This window comes from Triticum aestivum, chromosome 7D (assembly GCF_018294505.1).
Source record: "Triticum aestivum cultivar Chinese Spring chromosome 7D, IWGSC CS RefSeq v2.1, whole genome shotgun sequence".
NCBI classification, from domain to species: Eukaryota; Viridiplantae; Streptophyta; class Magnoliopsida; order Poales; family Poaceae; genus Triticum; species Triticum aestivum.
This window is the reverse complement of record NC_057814.1, coordinates 9627898-9650259: the sequence shown is the minus strand read 5'-3', so window position 1 is coordinate 9650259 and position 22362 is coordinate 9627898. Positions and strand designations below refer to the sequence as shown.

Here is a 22362-nt window from a genome sequence, read left to right as displayed (position 1 = left end):
CCACAATATAGCAATCTCTGCTGTCGCAGTACATACTTTTGGCAATCACGAACATTATGTAATTTTGGCAATTAGGGATGCATGCTCAGTTCTTTTGGTTGAACTGCCAATAGGTTATTCTGCCAATCATTTGCATGATGTACTTTTGGCAATATCTTATAGTACAACCTAAGTGCATGTCAAAAAGGAAAAAATGATGAACAAATTTTGAGTTTGATGAATTTTTTTAAAAACGATGAACAAGTTTTGAATATGATGATTTTTTTAATTCGGATGTACATTTTAAAAATCCAATGGACTAAAAATGAATACAATTAACATTTTTTGAACTGCTGATTTTTTTACATCGATGTACATTTTTTGAATTTGAGGAACAAAAAATTGTTTGGAATTTGAAATATGAAAATTCGCAAAAAAGTGAAAAAGTAAGGTAGAGAAAAGAGAAAAGAAACAAGACAGCAGAAAAGAAAAAAGGAAAAAGGAAAAGAGAGAAAAACCGAAAGAAAAAACCCAGCAAATGGGCCGTCCCATACGAATGCCCAGGGCACAAGGGGGTGCGCGCCAGGTCGCTCGTTGCAGGCGGCCTGCACGCCGAATAGGAAACCCCTGATGGAAAGGGTTTCATCCTAGGCTTGGTTAGCGTGTGTTAGCTGTTCTTCTGTTCCTCGTCTCTCTATATTGACCATCTTCCTCCTTGATCTCCACAATTCCTCTGAGCTTTCCCTTGTAATGGAGTTGTAACCAACGATTCTCTTGTTAATGGAGTCCATATAGTACTGGGTATCTTACATTAACTGAAGGGGACGTGATGCCTCATCTTGTCTTTTTTGGGGCATGGTGTAAGGCATTGTTGGGAGTAACCGGTCCTTTGAATGCTAAGTTGTTATCGCCTCATCGTGTCGTCTTCTCCCGTGCACTGCCGCAGTTTCTTGCTAGCACGCGCTGGCCTTTCATGCCTACCCAACAATTAGTAGTTTGCCGCCTCCCCTCTAATCTGGAACAATAATTGGTACCACGTCCGTGGAGAGTAGTCTAGCTTAAAGATCATGTACACTAATGTTGACATAAATCCCATGCCCTGACACATTTATTTCCCTTTCGTTTTCTCAAACGAAATATCGTAGCGGGCGCGTCGGGTTTGTTGGTGCGCTTGAGTCTAGCACCGTTGTGAGCTATGGGGGTGATCCTCGAGTCGTAGGATGGCATGATTCACACGAGACCTATGATCACTGACCTCTCGGTTGTTTTTGTTAGTGTTTGTTAGTTACAAATTACCAATGAGAAGAAGCAGAAAAAGCTGCAAAAGTTTGAACAGAGCAGAACACTCGTGTCTTCTTCCTCGAGCTAACTCTCTCTTGTATGTGTTCGTTGGAAGAAACCCCCCGGTGCACGATTGGCGCTAGAGCCCTTGGATGGTCATGGGGAAGAGTAATACTGACTCGCCGTCGCGCTCCCGCTCTGTCTTTGCCTTCCAAGACCAAGAAGGACGATTTGGACGACAACAAGGCCTCGTGCGCGCTTGGCGATGGCGTCAGAAAATACACTAGCCGTGAGTTGACGATGCGGCGGTCACTAAGGAAGGAGGTCGGCTTGAATGACACCGCCTTTCGAACCCCATATATATGATATTTCTTCGAGAAGTATATAGTCCATTGTTCTTGAAACCGAAGCTTAGATACCCCTCAACTCCCAATACAACCCTCTCCCCAGTTTTGACCCTGGTTTTGTGCCTAGGTGGCGCCACCTCAACCAGGCAAATCGACATGGGCCCACCTGTCATGCCCTTCCCCGTCTGTTACCTCCCTCACTCGCCAGACCAGATTGGACGTGGCTAACTATCGGCGGCGCCATCCACCACCGCAGCAAGTCGCCGGCGGATCCCAGCTCGCTGCTCTGCGGCCCATCGAGGAGAGCGATAAGACCCTCGGCTCAACCCTCGCCCTCGCCGAACCGGCGAGGTAAGCCGCATCGGCCTCCTCCTCTGCCGGCGGCGCTACCCGGCTGACCACGACGCATTTCGCACACGCGATGGGCGCAAGTACGGCCGCCGACGCCTCCGCAGGGCCGTGCTCGATGTACCGCCGGCGGCAGCCTTCTCGGGGTCGGGGGGATCCCAGCCTTTCTCCGGAAATGTCTCCCCCGTCGGGATCGAGTTCATACCCTCAGCCAGCTCCGTCCACCTCTCGCCCGGACCACGGCGGCCTCCACTGCAGTCTTCCACGCTGATGATTTTGGTATTTATTACTCGTTTGTACGAATCTGCTACTGTATTTCTGTTGTACTCACTAGGTTGGTTCAGGAACTAATATCCCTGCACTGCAATTTTGAGCAGGGCAGAGATTCAGACAGGGGACCAAACTGGACCGCCCCACTGGCTTGCATACCAGGCTCGGATTGTCGCGACTCTCGAGCATCGGGTGCTCAATGTCAAGTCTGGACACTGCCGAGCAAATAGCGCGTTGCAAGTACGGTTCAATTTCATTATGATTACCAATTTGTGTGCTGGCTCGAAATAGTTTTTGCTTATCATCGTCTGAGCTTCTCATTTCCATACCTAGCAGCTTGTTTGATGGTAGCTACTACTTCAAATTTGTGTCCTCAGAGTACTTCAAACAGCTCCGAGCAAGGATTAGTCTCATGACAATGCTGGATGGCGCACAAGGAGGGGCATGCCAGCGACGTGGGAGAACCCGGTGTCCGGCAGGAGCATCGATGTCTCTGATGCTGCTTGGGGTAACTCCTGTCCGGCAGTTGCAGCCGACTTCCTGTCAGAAACTTCGCCCATTGCTGTTGACCAGCACGTAGGTTTCGACAGGTCAGCACAAAACTAGAACCAAGCTGTTTTCACTCGGACCCTTTCTTTTTTCGGCCTTAGTTTCCATGCTAATTATCGTATACTAGCATGAGGATTCAAGTTACTAAAAGCAAAGCAACAAGAAAAGCTGTCCACAAAATGCAAGAACAAATATTATTGTCAACAACATAATAATAAGATGGTCTTATAATTAACTGAATGAAGGATGATTATGTTTTGTGGAACATATGTCAAAGTTAACCGGGACCACATATACATCCAACAGCATACATGGTCAACTTTGGTACAGCAGAAAGCCACCAAATTGACATGCCTGAAAGTTTACTCATGATACAGCACAACTACAAATTGATAAGAGAAAATTTGTTGAAAGCACTTGATCATCTTCAGGAGATGAGTCCATAAGCCATAGCAGTCTGGCACGCCCATGTAGCAAGCAGCAACACATGGGGATTCACCATTAGTATGTAAACATGCCAGGAGATCACTAGACAGACCAATTGCCGAAGCAACAGAAGCGACGGCTCCTTGAAACATCAAATGCCAACCTGATACTCAAAGCAAACCTAAGTACTTTCCCGACTCTCGAGCAAGACTGACCCAAGCTTGCAAACACGGGTACTGCAGGCAAAACAACACCATAATCTGGGATCTGCCAACCGAGGCACCAATGACTCACATCCACTTCTTTGATGGAAAACCTCACTTTCCATTGGAGACAGCAACTGCGAGCCCAGGCACTGTTTGTTTTGTTGGCCTCGATTCTGCAAGCCAGTCAATGACTATAACCATTGTGACAACAAAAAAACAGATAGCAGGATATTCTAAAGTAAACAGGGCATTTGTAGATTTCCATATGGTCCAAACTAAAGCAACATCTCCAACAGCCATCAAATTTCTAATATTTTCAATGAACTTCTGAACCCAACTGCACAGACAGTTAAAGGAAGCAGGAATAGCCTGAATATTCAGTGTGCACTAACTTCACAGATATTTAGGAACAGGGCATACAAAGAATCAAAACTCAGAGACACACTGTTGGACTTCTCCTTGCTAGATATTTAGAAACAGGGCATACAAAGAATCAAAACAGGGCATACACTACATCTAGCAGCTTATAAATCTCTATCACTTAAATAAATTTATTTACCTGAAGAATATTACTTGCAAACATCACCCCGGTTTTACTAGTTATTCTCACTAAGAGAAATATTGGAAGAATTTAACACAGATGGAAACTTGGAACTTGTAAATTACCTTGGACATCCTCCGGGTTCTTGCGCTTCACTCTATCAACAACCTTGTCCATTGAATTGTCTTCACCAATGTCCAATCTTGCCCTCTTTCTTCTGTTCTCACCCACCGCCAAAAGTACAACATTTTGATCAGCCTGATCAGTAGACCAAGTGACATCTTGCATCTGCTGATCCTGTAAACCTACCATTCCTTCCATCCCCTGTTCAAACCTTTCCTTGTCCACTGGAGGGTCCAGACAAGTCTTGCTAGCAAAATCCTCTAGGATATCAGTTTTGTCTGTATCTTCTTTCTCATCATCACCCTGTTGCAGATCATCACAATCAACTTGTGCTGCACCATAAAAGACGTCACATAGATGCGTGAAGAGGCAGTATATATAACTCAACACCAATTAACCAAAGTACCAACACTTAAGCAAAATAAGATGCATGACACTTGATTACCAGACTGTCCAGTAGAAATGGCATGGTGGGGTGTTATCACTGATAACGTTGTAGCAGTAGTTGGCACCACAGGGCTCTCAGAATTGTCTGCAGGTTCACATTCCATATCAACATCTTCTGCTGTCTTAACAAACAAGAGCTTGGGGCGTCTGGGGTGTTTTTTTGCCGCTTCCTTCCACTTTTGTTTTGTTTCATAGTTCACTCCATCATGGAGGGTGACCTCCTTAATACGCCGCAGGGACTGGATTGTCGTGCAGCAAACGCCATTTAGATCCTTACATAGCAGCTGGAGCGACTCGAGGAGTGGCAGAGCTCCCTCTTGGACTTCCAGTTCAGTCATGACTTCAACCACGATGCATAGTCGTCGCAGGCTTCCAAGTGCACCTTTTATGATGACGAGTTTGTCCAGTTGAGATGCAATCAGCTTCAGGTACGCCAAGCAGCGCACTCTGCTCAGGGCAGCAAGAATATCCCCGCTCAGCTGATGACGAGGGGATGAAAGGCACAGCTTAGTGAGACCACCTAGCATGGTAACAAATGGAGGCAGGCTGCATATGTTGCCCCCTTGTAACTTGAATGAGCTAAGATAGCAGGAGGAAGCTTCTTCTTTTTCTAGGGACAAGTTCACGAGCAAGTCTTGGAACCATTTATCATTGAAATGTATTGAGAGTGAATGAGCCTTTTTCACGTCGGTGCTTCTCTTGATGAACCCCTTGATGGCATTTGAGACATGAGTGTAGTTGTTGGTGCTGCTGTTGCTGCCACTGGCAGTGGGATCCGTGCTATTATTAGTGGACTTCTCGCACCATATTTTCACCTTCGTCAAGTGCTTCATATGCTCCATGAGCTGTGCAAATCCTTGGCTCTTGTTGTTGTCCACAACAAATCCTGCTACCGTTTCCAATTTGCTATTCTCTGAGAACCAGGTTTGTAGCTTATGCATTTTCCGGCTTCCTACACCTTCTTGGAGCTTGAACTTTCCAAATAGATGAATCAAGCATGGAAGCTCCATGACTTGTGTGGGAAGAATCTCTATCTTGGTTCTTCTTGCATCCAGCGTCTCCAAAAGTTGAAGTTTCTTGCTCTCTTTGGGGAGCGCTGTAACCTTAACAGCTGCCCCAAGGCTTAGGTACCTGAGCAGCAACAGGTTGCTGCATATCTCCCTAAGGTGCTTGTCCTCCAAGTGGTTACTGCATTCTTCTAGATCCAAAACCCGAAGCAGTTCATATTTGCAAAAATCCAAGACTGATTCATGCGCCTTGCCAAAGACGGTCAGAGACCGGACCAGAGATAGATCATTGGCTACTTTGGCACTTGTGTCATGGAGGGAGAGCCAACGGATTTTGCTGGGCGGGGGTGGGGGAGCCATTTGATCATATAACAAGGTAATGAAGTTGTCACACTTGGACATGTGCAGGATGAACTCAAGCATCATGCCGTGAGTATGGTATGTCTTCACCCGATCTTCGTTGTTTTTGCTGCTGGCATCTGTACGCTGAATGATGCTCCGGTTGACAAGCTCTTTGAAATTGCCGATAGCAGCATCCAGAGCATTACACATATAATCTCCTTGGATAAACCCTTCAGCGCACCATTTCCTTATCAAGCTTCCTCTCCGAACTGTACGGCCACTAGGGTAGATACCAAGATATAGCAAGCACGTCTTGACATCATGTTTAACAAGGCTAGTGTAGCTATGGACAAGCACACGCTTCATTCTTGCTAACATCTCTTTTGTTTCCAGATGTGCTCCCAGGTTGTGGCATAATGTTGCCCAGTTTCCATGTGTCGGATTACCTGTGCTTTGCAAGTACCGGGCTGTGGTAACAAGGGCAAGGGGTAAACCATCACACTTCTTCAGTGCCTCCGAGCCAAGCTGATCCTCTTTATCAACTGGTGGATTGTCATCTTGGAAAGCTTCCTTGAAGAATAGCAGTCTTGAGTGTTCATCGGCAAGAGTTTTCATTGCGTACACATGATCATGAGCTGCTGAGCTGCTGCAGGTATTTGCTACTGAATGGATGGCTGTTGTCACCAGAACTCTGCCGCTCAACCCCACAAACGCATTTTTTATGTCATGCCAAAATTCTGTCCGCATGTCATCGATTACAATGAAGAACCTACCAGGAGAAGTGCATGATCAGACATGGAGAGATACCAAGTGGAAATTAAAACAGAGTAAATTTCATTTTGTGTACCCACAAAGATGACAATAGTGAATCTATCTAGAAGAATTGCTGGATTGTGCGAACTATGAAAGATGCAGGCTGCTGTAGATCGAGATTGAATTATCAAACAGGTATGGAGTTGACAAATAATACCAATATGGTTTAGGAACAGGTAGCTTATATTAATTACCTCTTGTTCCCAAGGTACAATCTGAGAATTGAGCAGAGCTTGCTGAGGTTGCCTCCGCCATTTGTGGGGATGTCAAGCTGGTGGAGTATCTCCTTGAGAACATTTGTTGGGGCCCCTTGCTCCGCTGCAGAGACCCAAGCCCGAGCTTCGTATTGGTTCTCAATTGTGTTGTACACACACCTGGCAAGGAGAGTCTTGCCTATACCATCGAAACCAACAATGGAAATCACCTTGAGCTGCTGTTGCTGCTGCTGGATCAGCTCGAGAAGCTCATCCCGAGGCGCGTCCATGCCCACAGGTCTGTCAGCTGAGAGGGTGTCATCTATCGCCATCTCTGTTGTCATCTCACACGCCACAGATAGCGGCAACGCTGAGCAAGAGGAGGTGCCAGCACCGATGCTGGCGCTGTAATAAGCTTCTCTCAACTTGGATGACTCCTGTGAAATCTTCTTGAGCTCATGAATCGCCTTGGCAAACTCCTTACGGACTGTCATCGTCTGCACCTTGTGGACTGCCTGACGGATCCACGTCGACGTCCCAGAGATGGTCACCCGGTGCATGAAGCGGTCGATGCAGTCTTCGATGGCATGCGCCAAGTCACGTATGATTTGGATCCAAGCCCTCTGCACATGGTCGCCGACGGCGCCGCTCCTCCAGCGGCACTCATCGTCTTGCTGGATGGCGGCAGAAATCAACGCAAACTCTCTTTGGATGTAGGTGATGTCATGCTCCAGGTTCTGCCTAAGCTTGTGATTTGCAGCTAAGAACTCCAAGAGCTTCGGCGCGATCCTACCCACAAAAGCAGTGGCCGTTGCAGCCTCCATCACTGGTTGGAAGCTCAGATCATGGAATTTTTTGGATAGAGAAAAGAGACCAGGAGGACACAGGAGCAGCCATGGCAATATGAAGGTAGGTAGCTACAAGTGCCTGCCTAGAGAATATCGTAACATCCATGGTCAGTCATCCCATCCACTCCTTCAATCTGCTGGAGAGCTATTTACTTACATTACATATGATGCTAAGCTACCAACATGCAAATGCTATTTTATCGGTGCCCGTCTGCGTAGGCGATTCCGACAATGCATGGTGGTGGGCCTCACTTGGTTCTATCTTTCTTGTTTTTTGCCAGAAAGCACATGTGCAAATTCCCTGAGCACTGAAAAAAAGCACAGAAGAATCTGACAGTGCGTGGTGGCAGGCCCCACTTGGTTCTATCTTTCTTTTTTTTGTGGAGAAAGAAGAGAATTAGTGAATCTCACGATGACTAGAAAAGCTCTCTTATTGCAAAACAATGCGAATATATATCATATAAAAGAAGGAAAGCAGGTTCCAACTTAGTGAATTCGTGCATCAACACCACTTTGTGAGTGCACTTAGCCTAAATGGGACCCGTCAAAATTCTCCAGTTCTGATGTGGATATGCACTACCTCAAAATACAATTATAGAAGAAAGAGCAGCGCATTAGTTAGACTAAAGGCAGAACACGCTTTCAGCACAAGTCAGTGCAATCATTCTAGAGGCAGCACTGATCCTGAGGTGACCGCTGTGAAATGGATGATCTGAGAGATAGGTGTGCCTGCATGGGTGAGCTCAGAAAATTCGGTCTCCTTTAGGCGCTCGACATGCCCTCACATCGTGTTGGGGCGCCAGAAACTTAGTTCTGATTGATGGACCTCACTGAGAAGGATAAGGAGGAGCCGGCGAGGAAGAGGAGGGAGACGGGGCAGGTGCTGGATCCCGTCAGGATTGTGGGGAAGAAGAGGAGGAACAATGATGACGGGATTCTTGAGGAGGATTGCAAGAATGTCTTGCTCGACGATCCAACCACAGCCACAGGTGAGGGCGTGCGAAAAGCCTCTGTCCTTAATTCTTCCGCTCAGTACTCTTACTTAATTACCAACTAATGCTGTATGCTTTTCCTATTTCAGTTTCTGATCCTGTTATTGAATCATGTGCCAAAAATGAAGTCGAGCAATCTGGTGCTCAACTGCCAGTCCTTGAGGAAGCTTGCTTATTCACATCATCTGATATCTCGACACTGTTTGGTGAGTCTTGTTTGATCCATCTCCCTATCTAGCCTTGCTTTGATTTCTGTCTGTATATATGGCAGTACAGCATCGACCCATGCATGTGCATCGTAACTAATCCATCCATTAATTAATGATCCATACCTCTGTCTTGCCTGTCCTATGTGCTCTTTGATTAATTAGATGGCTCGGTGAGTTCTTCGTTGGGCTCCATGAGACCCCTTGGTGAGAAGCTCGACAAATTGCTAGCTCCTGCTCAGGAATACTACAGGAGGTTGCCCAAGAGGACCAAGGAGGGGATGCACCTTCTCAAAGATGATGTTGAAGTGATAAGCTCCTACCTTGATGAACTATCAGAGGTGGAGGACCCTCCCCCAATGGCCATGTGCTGGATGAATGAGGCACGTGACCTGTCTTATGATATGGAGGATTACATTGACAGCTTATTATTTGTGCCACCTGATCGTTTCTTCAAAAAGAAGAAGAAGGGGAGGAGGAAGAAGATGATGATAAAGAAGATGCTTAAGTGGTACAAACAGGTTGCATTCACAGCGCAAGTGTCAGAACATGGTATCATGACCAGTAAAATCATTCATGTTAATGTCCCTCGTCTTCCCAGTAAGCCCAAGATTGCAGAAACAATATCGGAGTTCAGGATCTATGTCCAGGAGGCTATTGAACGGCACAATAGGTATAAGCTCCATTGTTGCAGCAACTTGAGGAGGCGTACATTCTTATCCACTGGCCGTATGCTTCCAATGCCATATGAAGAAACCGATGATCACGTAGTAATCGATGGCCAGATGAATGAGTTTATCAACTCACTGGCCGCTAACGATGCGGCAGATCAGCAGCAGCTCAAGGTGGTATCTGTTCTTGGAACTGGATGTCTGGGTAAAACTACACTTGCCAAAGTGTTGTACAACAGAATTGGGATGCAATTTGATTGCAGAGCTTTCATTCGAGTTTCCAAAAAGCCTGATATGAAGAGACTTCTCCACGACTTGTTCTCGCAACTCCATCAGAAGAAGCAACCACTACCCACCAATTGTAATGAACTTGGCATCAGCGACATTAATATCCGTAAACATCTGCAAGATAAAAGGTACCCCTTATGATATTTATCTTACTTTAAATTAACCCAGCAAACATCAATTACTATTAGCCTGACACAATATATCTGATATGTGTGAATTCTTGACATGCAGGTATCTAATTGTTATTGATGATTTGTGGGATGCATCGGTATGGGATATTATTAAATCTGCTTTTCCGAAGGGAAACCGTGGTAGCAGAATAATAATAACCACACAGATTGAAGATGTTGCATCAACATGTTGCTGTGATCACTCAGAGCATGTTTTCGAGATGAAACCTCTCGATGATGATCACTCAAGAAAGCTATTCTTTAGCAGACTTTTTGGTTCTGAAAGTGACTGTCCCGAAGAATTGAAACAAGTTTCAAACGAAATTGTTGATATATGTGGTGGTCTGCCGCTAGCAACAATCAACATAGCTAGTCATTTAGCGAACCAGGAGACAGAAGTATCAATGGATTTGCTGGCATACACACGTGATGCGTTGAGGTCCTATTTGTGGTCAAATTCTACTTCAGAAAGAACAAAACAAGTACTGAACCTCAGCTACAATAATCTTCCTCATTATCTAAAGACATGCTTGCTGTATCTTAATATGCATCCAGAGGGCTCCATAATCTGCAAGGATGATGCGGTGAAGCAGTGGGTGGTTGAAGGCTTCATCGCTCCAAGAAAAGGGAAAGAGCAAGGTCAGGACTGGATGGAGAAAATTGCAGGAATCTATTTCGATGAACTTATTGATAGAAGATTCATCCAACCTTTATATATCAACTATAACAATAAGGTGTTGTCCTGTACGGTTCATGACGTGGTACGTGATCTTATTGCACACAAGTCTGCAGAAGAGAATTTCATTGTGGTAGTAGACTACAATCGAAAGAATATAGCACTTACCCACAAGGTTCGTCGACTATCTCTCATCTTTGGTGATGGAAAATACGCCAAGACACCAGAAAACATCACAAAGTCACAAGTTCGATCACTTAGATTTTTTGGATTATTCAAGTGTATGCCTTGTATCAGAGAGTTCAAGGTTCTCCGTGTTCTGAACCTTATACTATCTGGTCATTGTGGCGACTATGACCCCATAGACCTCACTGGTATTTCAGAACTTTTTCAGCTGAGATACTTGAAGATTGCAAGTGATGTCTGTATAAAACTACCAAACAGTATGCGGGGCCTGAAATGTTTGGAAACACTGGATGTTATGGATGCAACAAGAGTCACTGCTGTTCCATGGGATATTATACAACTCCCACACTTGTTGCACCTAATTCTTCCTGTTGACACAAATCTGCTGGATTTGGTTGGCAACCTGAGTGACTCAGTTATCCATCAGTGGAGCCTTGGTAAGCTGAACTGCCTGCAGGATCTTCATCTCACCTTTTCTTCTACATCACCTGACGACCATCTGGAAACAAGCATGGAAGTTCTGGCTTATTTAATTGGAGGACATGGCAATTTGAAAACTGTAGTAATTGCTCATGGTTCCTCGGTAGAAAATACTGTGGTTCCTGGCGCCTCAAAAGTAATCCCTCCATGGTATCGCATGGCACCTCCCCCCCTTCTGCAAAGACTTGAATTCTCACCACACAGCTGCTGCATATTCTCACGAATTCCTCCATGGATTGAGAAACTTGGCAACCTATGCATTTTGAAGATTCCACTGAGGGAACTGAAGATGATTTGTATTGATACTCTTGGTGGATTATGTGCTCTCACTGCTTTATCCCTGTATGTGGAGACGCCACCCATTCAAAAGATCATTTTTGATAAAGCAGTCGGGTTCTCAGTTCTCAAGCACTTCAAGTTGAGGTTCACGACTGGTATAGCTTGCCTAAAATTCGAGGAAGATGCAATGCCTAATCTCTTGAAGCTCAAGCTAGTTTTCAATGCCATCCCACCAATGGGCCAACCTTTTTTTTTCCGTATGGGTCAAGTCCGACAGAAAGTACAACATGAACATGGTACTGCAGTTATTAGCATCGAGCATATGCCAGGGCTTAGAGAGATTTCCACAAAATTTGGTGGCACAGCTTCTGATCTAGAGTATGCCTCGAGGACTGTTGTTAGTAACCATCCAAGCAATCCTACAATCAAGATGCAATTGGTAGGTTATAGTTCCAATGTTGACAGAAGTACGAAACAAAAACAACAGCCAGATGACATTCTGGAGGAACAACCAGATGGTGAATATGACAAGAGATTGGAGAGATCAGCTGATCAAAGGTATCAATATTCCTTACAAACGAGGAAGTATGCCCTCCTTTACTTCGGCTAGGATTCCACAATTAACAAGATTCAATCTGTCATGTTCTAGTGAAGCTAATTAAATGGTTGTTGTAATCAGGATTTCAACGTCACTTGAGTCTAATTTGCGGCTGGATGTTCCAGGTATATCTGTGTCTGTCTAATTGGAAGTTCTTCCATCAAGTTAATAAAGTTACATCACCAAATAAGACGCACTGACTGGCCATTATTTTTCCAGAAATTACACCAACACTTGTGCAGATTACAGGCGGCGGTGATGATGTGCGGGAGCACATGTTTGACAAGGTGGTGACAGCAAGCGACGTGGGGAAGCTGAACCGGCTGGTGGTGCCCAACCAGTTCGCGGAGAAGTACTTCCCACTGGATGTGGCGGCGAACGAGAAGGGACTCCTGCTCAATTTTGAGGACCGTGGGGGCAAGCTCTGGAACTTCCGCTACTCCTACTCCAACAACAGCCAGAGCTACATCATGACCATGGGGTGGAGCGCCTTCGTCCGCGACCACCACCTCGCCACAGGCGACACGGTCTCCTTCTACCGTGCCGGCACACGCCTCTTCATCGACTGCCGGGTGCGCGGCCAGATTTTAGCGCCCGTGACACAAGCCGTCATGCCGGCATCGGCTTCACCAGCCCTCAAGTAGGATTCTAACAACTGTGTCTCGAGCCTGATGCAACTGTTAGAATCAGAAGGCACATGATGATCTTGCGGGACAATTAATCACACCAAAACGACACTGAGATTTGTCAACGACGTCCCTTTGACACACCTACATCCAGGGTATTTTTGTTCCCATCAATTTTCATTTCCCCCTTCACCAGAACCTTTCCCCCCCTCTTTATACTTCCTCCGTAAACTAATATAAGACGCTTTAGATCACTACTTTAATGACCTAAAAATGTCTTATATTTTTTTTACAGAGGGAGTACTTCTCAAGGGTTTTGAGGATAACTCATAATTTCTAGCTATTGTGCGTTCTGTAACTTCCTTGGAAATGGATTGGATTCAGCTGGGTACCTTACTTTATGATTTATCTGTCGTAGTAACATGCCAACTATGAAGATTCTGGTCGCTGCCTGTGCCAAGATGTATAATTTAATTCTTGTACACAAGATAAGAGTTTGTGCAATGATGTCTGCTACTCTTAAATAAATTCCAAATATTATTATCTGCTAGTCTTTACATGAAGATGACCTTTGTTCCAAAATATATACTTGTTCCATCGCCTGTCTATATTTGGTAAGTAAATTAGATTCAGTAGGATCATACAAAAAACAGAGATACATCTACATCATCTGTCTAATATTGGTAAAAATATAATTAGGGGGGGGTCATACAAACAGTAGAGATCTCTTAGCCTTTACTAGCAACAATATGCTCTACTACATTCCCTCTTTTCGGACAATCTTCAAAAATTTAACTGAAGAGTTCAAATAGCGAATGCTAGTAGAGTTACCTGTGTACGTGTGCCTTAGAAAAACAAAATCACATGTGTAGGTGACCTTTTTTTTGTTTTGAGAAACGCCTGTAACTTTATTCATACCCGTGACAACTACACGTACACTGATTTGGGCCTAAAATCCAAGACAATATAAAATAAGTCCTATGACTAAGAATTACAATGAAATCTCTTGAAAACACCCTCTTCGCGGTATCAACCTCTGCTCGAAGTAATACTCCAAAGACTTCGTTAAAGAGGTTGTAATTGGATTGGAGCAACGATGTTGTCACTTTTTTATCCACACGAACATTACCAATAATGGTTTCTGAAAGCACCTTGAGTCGCCCATCCAAAAAGATGGGAAGCCTTGATCAATGAACTTGGGCCAGGGATGATCACCTAGAAGCAACCATGGTGTCGATTAAAGATTTTCACCTCGACAAAGAATCAGACCAATAAAAAAAACTAGACACAGCAACATAAACTCATCATATCCGAATAATCGGATCTGCGAGGACAAAAAACTCTCTAACCTTATGGCATTCAAAAAACAAAGCGTAAATGACGATGACATAATTTTGACAATAAATCACATTAAATGTTCATCTATATAAAAGTAAATAATCACGTGTCTTAAGATTTTTTTTGGATGGCACATAATTTTTGTTTTGTATATCAACCATGCCACATAAAAAAATGTTCATCTAGATAAAAAGAAGTTCAAAAGAATCGAATAAAAAGGCTCCTTCTAGCATAAAAATTTCATGAGAAAAAGAATATCCATTGTGTATTAAAAATGTTTATCGGGCACAATTTTTTGTCAAGGACTCAAAATGTTCAGCGTGTATTAAAAAATGTTTGTTGTATATTTGAAATTTGTTCATTATATGAAAATATTTCTCTTATGTACTAAAAATGTTCCTAAGATATTTAAACAATGTACATTGTGCAATGAAATTTTTTCATGCACTTTTTTTAAAATAAATCCCCGTACTTTTATTAAAAGTCCATGCTGTTTTAAAAATGTTTTCCTACTTAATTTGTTTTTCATTGTCCAATTTTTTTATGTACTTTAAGAACAATATTTAAGAACAATTTGTTTTAAAAATTCGTTCACTATGTTTCAGGAAATGTTAATATAATTTAAGAAATACTTCATGCACGTTTCAGAAATGTTCATGTACTTTAAATAAAATGATCAAATGTCTCTAGTTTTTTATGTAGCTCTAAACCAATTATTGTATTTTTAAACCAAAGAATAAATAAAAGAAAAAGGGAAATTTTTTAGAAAATAAAATGAAGAAAAATATGCTGAAACAATAATAAAAATAGTTAAATTATATGAAAATAAAAAAAAATAAAGAACGGAGTAATTTATTTTACTAATTTATAATATTCCTCATGCAGTTTGAAGATCTTCATTGAGTATTTATAATATGTTTCCATGGATTGAAATTTTTTTCCCGTACATTTAATAAGAAGGTTATGTTGGTTAAAAAATGGTCATTATATTTTTTTTAAATGTTCACATACCTTAAAGAAAATGTTCACATACCTTAAAGAAAATGTTAACATATTTCAAAAAATATTCCCACTGTTCAGAAAACATTTTTTTATTATTTAAGAAAATGTTCACATAACTTTAATAATTAATTCAATCTGTTCTTAAAGTTGTTCGCCGTGTTCAAGAAATGTTCACGTAATTGAAGAAAATATCTCATGCGTGCTTGGACAAATGTTCATCTACTTTAAATACAATGTTCACATGTCTAAAATATTTGTTAATGGAGCTCTAAATGAATTCTTGTATTTTTAACTAAATAATAAAGAAAACATAAAAATATGAAGAAAAATCAGAAAATAGGCTAAATAAACGCTAAACATAAATAAAAAATAGAAAGGAAAAAAAGGAAAATAGAAGAAAGGGAAAGTAACAAAAAGGAAATGTGAAAGGATAACTGTTAGGGACCTTCCCTAGCCTGTACTCGGGCTGGCCCCTTGGAGAGCTCATAGGCCGGGCCCGTCTATGCACCACCCAACTACAAGTACATGGGAGAAGGCAACAGGAGGGTCATCCGGTTGGATCACGGCTGAAACGGCATGGCGGCTTCCTCTCCCACCTCTGGCTCTCCTCTCAATCCCCCTGCTCTTGCTTGTTCATGTAATCTAGCTACCCAAATCCTTGTATCCAAGAGTAATTCATGTGCTATTAGTGAGATCGTAGCAAGTCCCTAACAATAACCCATAAAAAAGAAACAGAAATCAAAAGTTATTTTTTTGGAAAAACAGGAAAGTGAAAAAAGTGGAAAACCAAAGCAAAACCTGGGTTCCCTGACACCAAATATATGTGTCAGGGAAACCTACGGCATCTTGTGGAAAACCGCCGGAACCCTCCTTTGGGCCGCCGGCAGCTCCTGCTTGAACCTACGGCATCACCATTTACGCCCACCAAATATATGTGCCCATCTCTGCTGGATGATTTTGAGATGATCCAAAACAGATAATAAAACAATTCCCTAATAGGGGAGGCAAGTTACATTACAGGGGAGGCAAGTTTGGCCAAAACAGATAATAAAACTCCCAGCTTGATTTAGACTACCAAAACATGTCAAGCAAATCCCTTTCTCCTCCTGAAGACATGTCTTGAGGCCAACCATGCAAAGTGTCTGAAAGTCTGCTGCAGAGTTTCAAATAAGGCATCTGTTGCACTTTTTTCTGAATGAATTGAAGTAGGAGTATTTCTCAACGCTGCTGAGTGTGCCATATTCTTCTTCCCAGAGAAGACATATATGATGAGTAGTGTTCCCAGCTTCCATTCTGTGGTTATTACCACTGTTGAGTCTTTGCTGCCATTTCATGCAAGCTCTATCAGAGATTTTATTCTCTCCTTGGTTTATTCAGTATAGTGAATTGGCACTACAAAAGAATTTTATTATGGTAGTGTTTTACCAAAATACTGAATGAATAAAGTCAACTAGACATTGCACCAGTAACCAGTCTGATTGAGCCTTTTAGTACACTATCAGGTTTACAATCTGCAATAGGATTTAGGATACACTTCTTCTTCGGTACAACCCCCTAAATACAACAACGGCTGAGATCGCTCCGTACCCCTTCATTAAAAAGGGTAGGATCGTCCCAGTACTTAAAAAGCCGCCGCCCGCACGACGGGGCTGTACCCGCGCGACGGGGCTGTACGTCGACTCCCCGTACACGCGGCCGTCCGCGTACGTACGACGACGACCAAAGAAAAAAAAAAGACGACGCGACCTGTCGAGCGACGTTTTCGTGGCGTCCGCTAGAGAAAAAATAGAAAAACAAAAAAGCACGACGCGACGTGTGGACGGACGGTTGCGTGCCGTCTAGGCGTCGGTCAAGGGCGGTTCCCGAGGCGGCCGCCGCCCCCGACGCGCCATTAATGCCGGCATTAAGCCGGGGCATCGGTTACCTACCCGTCTGCCTCCCCCACCCACCGACGCCCGTCTTTAAAAGCGCCGCTCCTCTCCCGTCTGCCTCCCCCAATCCACTCGGCGCGCCTCACCCCGCTCACCCCACCCACCGACGCACTCCACCGCCGACGCGCTCCCTTTCCCGGCGGCCTCCATGGCGTCCGACGACAGCGACGGCAGCGGCGGCTCGTGGCCGACGAGCCTGAGCACGCCGGAGACCGACAAGCTCATCCGTGTCGGGCTGATGGTGCCGCCGGGCTGCCGTTTGCCGCACACCTTCCGCATGACCGCCGATGGGTACCCGACGTGGGGGCCCGACGCGTCGTGGGATGAGCTCCGCCGGCACGAGGGCGGCCGGTGGAACATCGTCGGCTTCGCCAAGTTTTGGAAGGGCAAGGACTACTGGAGAGTCGTCGCGCAGGCTCGTCGGGAGTTGCGGACGGGCGGCTCGTCCTCTGCCCCGCGCCGGCCCCGCCGCCCCCCTCCGGCGGCCGCGCCGTCTCCAAGCTCGTCCCGCCGTCCGGTACCCACCATCACCGGGCCCGCCTCCCCTCCCGTCGTCGAGGTCCCGCCGGAGCAGTTCACACTGCGCGAGGACGGCGACTGTCGGTGTCAAAACCGGCGGATCTCGGGTAGGGGGTCCCGAACTGTGCGTCTAAGGCTAATGGTAACAGGAGGCTCGGGACACGATGTTTACCCAGGTTCGGGCCCTCTCGATGGAGGTAATACCCTACTTCCTGCTTGATTGATCTTGATGATATGAGTATTACAAGAGTTGATCTACCACGAGATCGAAGAGGCTAAACCCTAGAAGCTAGCCTATGGTATGATTGTTGTTGATGATGTTGGTCCTACGGACTAAACCCTCCGGTTTATATAGACACCGGAGGTGGCTAGGGTTACACAAAGTCGGTTACAGAGAAGGAGATCTACACATCCGAATCGCCAAGCTTGCCTTCCACGCCAAGGAGAGTCCCATCCGGACACGGGACGAAGTCTTCAATCTTGTATCTTCATAGTCCAATAGTCCGGCCAAAGTATATAGTCCGGCAGTCCGAATACCCCTTAATCCAGGACTCCCTCAGTATCCCCTGAACCAGGCTTCAATGACGATGAGTCCGGCGCGCAGATTGTCTTCGGCATTGCAAGGCGGGTTCCTCCTCCGAATACTCCATAGAAGATTTTGAACACGAGGATCGTGTCCGGCTCTGCAAAACAAATTCCACATACCACCTTAGAGAGAATAATATTCCATAAATCCAATCTGCTGACAACTCCTCATAGCGTGGCATCACGCCGCGGCCCGGTTATTATTCGAACCGTTTTTCTCAACTAACTACTGCACATATTGTGAGGCGGTTTTATTGGCACGTCTTGTCGAAGCAGAGATCGTGTCCCCTTATCACGGGATTCTCATCAATACAGGCGTGGGCAACCTAACCGCGCCGTTAACACGACGCTTGGGAAATGAGCGAGTTTTACGGGGCAAGTGGGGTGGCGCATGGTTTTTGCCTTTATAAAGAGATAAGGATTCACCTTTTCTCCACCCACACCTTCTTCTTCCTCTGCTCATCTATTTCCCCTTGCTCGAGCTCTAGCGCCCAAGCCTTCTCCTTCTCCACTAAGTCATTCAAGCATGTCCGGAGCGGGAGGCAAGTGGATGGCCTCCTCCGTTAAGGAGGCGGACATCACGAAGCTTAGGGAGGCCGGATACCTGGCCGCAGACATTGCGCACCGGCTTCCTACCGAGGGGCAAATCATCCCTACCCCGGAGCCTCAGGAGAGGGTTGTGTTTCTCCCTCACTTCGTCCGCGGACTGGGATTTCCCCTCCATCCATTTGTCCGCGGGCTCATGTTTTACTACGGGCTAGACTTCCACGATCTGGCCCCCAATTTCATCCTCAACATCTCGGCGTTTATCGTCGTGTGCGAGGCCTTCCTCCGCATTGCGCCCCACTTCGGCCTATGGCTGAAGACCTTCAACGTGAAGCCGAAGGTGGTGGTTGGCCAGCCAGCAGAGTGCGGAGGCGCAATGGTGGGCAAGATGCCCAATGTCCCTTGGCCCGAAGGCTCCTTTGTGGAGACCGTGAAGGGGTGGCAATCGGGGTGGTTCTACATCACCGAGCCGCGCGACACCAACTGGGTGGCGGCCCCCGAATTTCGATCCGGCGTCCGTATGCGGCTCACCTCCTGGAAAGAGACGGGCCTATCCTGGGGCTCATCGACGGAGCTGACCGGACTCCAGACCTGCATCAAAAACATGATGATCAAGAAAATCAAGCTTGTCAATGTGGTCCAGGTCATGCTCTCCCGCCGGATCCTCCCGTGTCAAAGACGGGCTTTCAATATGTGGGAGTTCGACCCGGCCGAACACCAGACGCTGCGAGAGCTCTTCGACACAACGCACGAAGATGTCTGGAAAGTGCTGTTCAAGGCTAACGAGGTACCACCACCCGTAATCGAAGATCGCGGACTCAGCGCAAGGCGCTCCGCCAATCCGGTGAGTTTTTACATTCTGCAAGACGTGCCTTTTACTAGCACATCCACGGTAGGAATCTAAACTTCCATGCCAATTTATCAGGACTGGGTAGCGTTAGCGGAGCAGATTGATTGTCCAGCTCCCTTACCCGAAGATACAACATCGGCTCTTTTGCTAGAGATGTTGTCTCCGGCGCCTTATGAGGTGCCGGAGAAGAAGGCCAATAAGAAGGCCGCAGGGACCAGGAAAGGTCTCCGGCGCAAGGTTGTATCAGACTCATCGTCCGAGGACACCGAGGCGCACTCCTCCAACAAAGAGGAGGAAGAGGTAGCATAAATGCCTCCCCCGAAGACCGCGGGGGAGAAGAAAAGGAAGGCCGCCCCGTCTGGGGAGGCCGAAGGGTCCAAGAAGGGAAAGACCCTCCCTCCGGACCACTCCACCACAGCCGCCTACAACGACGAGGAGTGGTTGCCCAGGGACAAGCCCCTGGCGAAGTCGTAAGTGTCCGGACTGAGGCGGCCAAAAAGATTGCGGCGGGTAAGGCATTCAATATGCAAAGCAAGCATGTGAAGGAGACTTTCTTTTTACTTACCCGAATTTGGAGCTCTCTAGGAGCATTCATAGATCTGCCGCGCAGCGTGTCTGATGCCGCAGAGTTCTATCGGGCTGAGGAAGGGAGCTCGACGGAGAAGTTGTTCTGGTCCCAATATATTGGGGCCGAACATCCGGTGACCCTGAGCGACCAGCTGAAGCAACTAGTCGAACTTCACAAGGCGGCCGAACTGGCCATGAAGGACCTCATAGTCCGGATGTGGCCAGCCGAGCCCCTGCCCAGCAGCTACTTCGGCCTGGTGAAGCGGCTTGTATCTACTTGCCTGTGGCTCGAAGCCATAAAGCGGTCAGTCTACATTGAAGGTGCGCGCAGAGCCTTCGCCCGCGCGAAAGTGCACTGGGCGAAGATGGATGCCGAGAAGCTGGTGACGGAAGGGCCACCGAAGGGCAAGGAGCACCGCCACCCTGAAAAATATTATGATAGTGTCCTGAAGGGCGCCTGCCTCGTGGCGGGGGAATGTTCTAAGGATGTAATATTTGAATGAACTAGCAAAGTGGCCCGCTCTTCGCGTGGGCTAGTATTTAATATAGTTAGATTCAAATTAATTCATATTTTCCAGTTCTTTGGGTTGGTCGTGAAGTGTTTATTTTAAGGATGTAAACCCTTTATTGTTTCGGGGAAATATCTGGAGGCTATGGTGTCGCTGAGTTTTTTGCGCTACGTGCTCTTAACCACGGGTGTACCTAATGTGGCTGCAGTGACGTGTACATGGTGTGCAGCCGGCTTGACAATACCATTGAGGCCTATTAAACTTTCTTATTTTTAGTAAATAGTGTTTTCCCGAGAAGTATCATATGCATCAATATGGGTGATTTTCTAATGATTATGTTTTTTTTTTCATATTCCCATGAAGTATATGTTAGCATGGATTTGTTTTTTCAAAAGATTTTATCACTAAAGATTACATAATTCATGTTAAATATACGTATATGCACTATACTATTTTCCTTAGATGATGTACACTAATCGTAGATGTTTTTTTAATGATTCATAGCTGATTTTTAGAACAATTCATAGCTGATTATTTCGGTTGTTTGTAGTAAAATATATTTTTTGTACTTGAATGATTATTCGGGCTTTTAGCCCAAGAGACTCACGCGGATGCACACAACGTTCAGGCATCTCTCACAGCTTCACACAGATGCTAGTCTTGCCCGATCCCTTTTGCCCCATTTCACCTTTCCTTACTTTCTTCGTTGACTCCCTGGTTGCTGTAGTTGGCTGATGTCCAGCTACTCATAAAGCAAAGACACGCTCCTCTTCTCCGTTGACTCCCAGATTGATGCCACCGGCTAATGTCCAGCTACGCAAAGAGCAACGTTGGTGTTGTTGCTGATTCGTTGTGCATGAATCTCATCTCCCGTAGTGGATCTAGACTGAGTTAATCTTGAAGAAGGAGATCTGGAATTTATCCCTTTAACATAGGTTTTTCTTTCTACAAATAGAGATTGGAATTTGATAGTTTTTTCTTTGTAGCTTGACGGCGGAAAAGAGACCTCGGATCCTGAAGCAATACCGGCAGCGCTAGTGCAGAGACTCATCGCGACAGTCGCTACATGAGGTCGAGGACATTGGGGACGATAGTTGCGTGTGTTTTTGTTTTCTAAGGGGGCGCAGCTACGATCTTTATTCTAGGATTGAGCCACACGTATAGTTGGATAGATTTAGTTTTTTCCTTATTAAGAAAGATTTTCATGTAATCTTTTTTTAAACTGCGTGTAATCTTTATTTTAGGATTGAGCCGCACGTACGTGCTAAGAATAGCTGCAGTCTTTTTCTTTTTGAGATCGAGTCATCTTAGATCTAATCCATTAACTATGTCCTTCAAGTTACTGGTCCACCATATTAACGACCCAATGTTTCTAATTATTGTGATAATTTGTAGCTTATTTATCTTTTTATGATTAACCCGAGAGCACTTTTTTATATGTAATAGATAGATGTACAATCTAGTTCTATATGCGGTGTCCAAATTGAACTAACTTGTACGTGAGCCTATTTTATTTCTTGATCCGGACGTAACTTTATGTAATTTGCATTTTTAGTCGTAGTTTGCTTTTTTTCCTCCATCTATTTCTTAATATTTTTTTGAGGGGTCCCTCTATTACTTAA

The 22362-nt window shown here is 45.3% G+C and overlaps 2 protein-coding genes and 1 long non-coding RNA gene across 5 annotated transcripts; 2 read left to right on the top strand and 1 right to left on the bottom strand.

Annotated features, from left to right (window-relative positions):
• The first annotated feature begins 1658 nt into the window (after nt 1-1658).
• LOC123167218 (uncharacterized) lies at nt 1659-7173 on the top strand. The gene is made up of 5 exons (XR_006483862.1): nt 1659-2234; nt 2333-2465; nt 2603-2815; nt 6260-6814; nt 6888-7173. It is a non-coding gene; the product is annotated as an uncharacterized lncRNA (long non-coding RNA).
• Nucleotides 2955-7697, bottom strand: LOC123167217 (disease resistance protein RGA4). Of its 2 annotated transcripts, none has more exons than XM_044585047.1 (4): nt 6874-7697; nt 4516-6635; nt 4073-4402; nt 2955-3597 (listed from the first exon to the last, which is right to left on the bottom strand). In XM_044585047.1, exons 1-4 carry the CDS (start codon nt 7695-7697, stop codon nt 3518-3520), a joined length of 3354 nt encoding a protein of 1117 aa, XP_044440982.1. In that variant the 3' UTR covers nt 2955-3517. The 2 variants fall into 2 exon arrangements, with proteins under 2 accessions (XP_044440982.1, XP_044440983.1); XM_044585048.1 differs by having other exon boundaries at nt 2955-3579.
• Nucleotides 7558-13446, top strand: LOC123167216 (disease resistance protein RGA5). Of its 2 annotated transcripts, none has more exons than XM_044585045.1 (7): nt 7558-7828; nt 8003-8710; nt 8803-8919; nt 9085-10006; nt 10110-12227; nt 12349-12392; nt 12487-13446. In XM_044585045.1, the coding sequence occupies exons 2-7, from the start codon at nt 8542-8544 to the stop codon at nt 12909-12911; spliced, it is 3795 nt and encodes a 1264-aa protein (XP_044440980.1). In that variant the 5' UTR covers nt 7558-7828; nt 8003-8541; the 3' UTR covers nt 12912-13446. The 2 variants fall into 2 exon arrangements, 1 of the variants encoding a protein (XP_044440980.1); XR_006483861.1 differs by lacking the exon at nt 7558-7828 and having other exon boundaries at nt 7867-8710; nt 12487-13048; nt 13189-13446.
• The last annotated feature ends 8916 nt before the right edge of the window (nt 13447-22362 follow it).

Excerpts from the sequence above, each read along its gene's own strand:
- LOC123167217 (XM_044585047.1), bottom strand. The coding sequence starts at position 7,697 with ATGGAGGCTGCAACGGCCACTGCTTTTGTGGGTAGGATCGCGCCGAAG. Across the intron at positions 6,636-6,873 it reads TTGTACCTTGGGAACAAGAG|GTTCTTCATTGTAATCGATG; the intron begins GTAATTAATATA and ends TTCTCCTGGTAG. Across the intron at positions 4,403-4,515 it reads CATTTCTACTGGACAGTCTG|CACAAGTTGATTGTGATGAT; the intron begins GTAATCAAGTGT and ends TTTATGGTGCAG.
- LOC123167216 (XM_044585045.1), top strand. The coding sequence starts at position 8,542 with ATGGACCTCACTGAGAAGGATAAGGAGGAGCCGGCGAGGAAGAGGAGG. Across the intron at positions 8,920-9,084 it reads TGATATCTCGACACTGTTTG|ATGGCTCGGTGAGTTCTTCG; the intron begins GTGAGTCTTGTT and ends TTGATTAATTAG. Across the intron at positions 12,228-12,348 it reads GAGAGATCAGCTGATCAAAG|GATTTCAACGTCACTTGAGT; the intron begins GTATCAATATTC and ends TGTTGTAATCAG.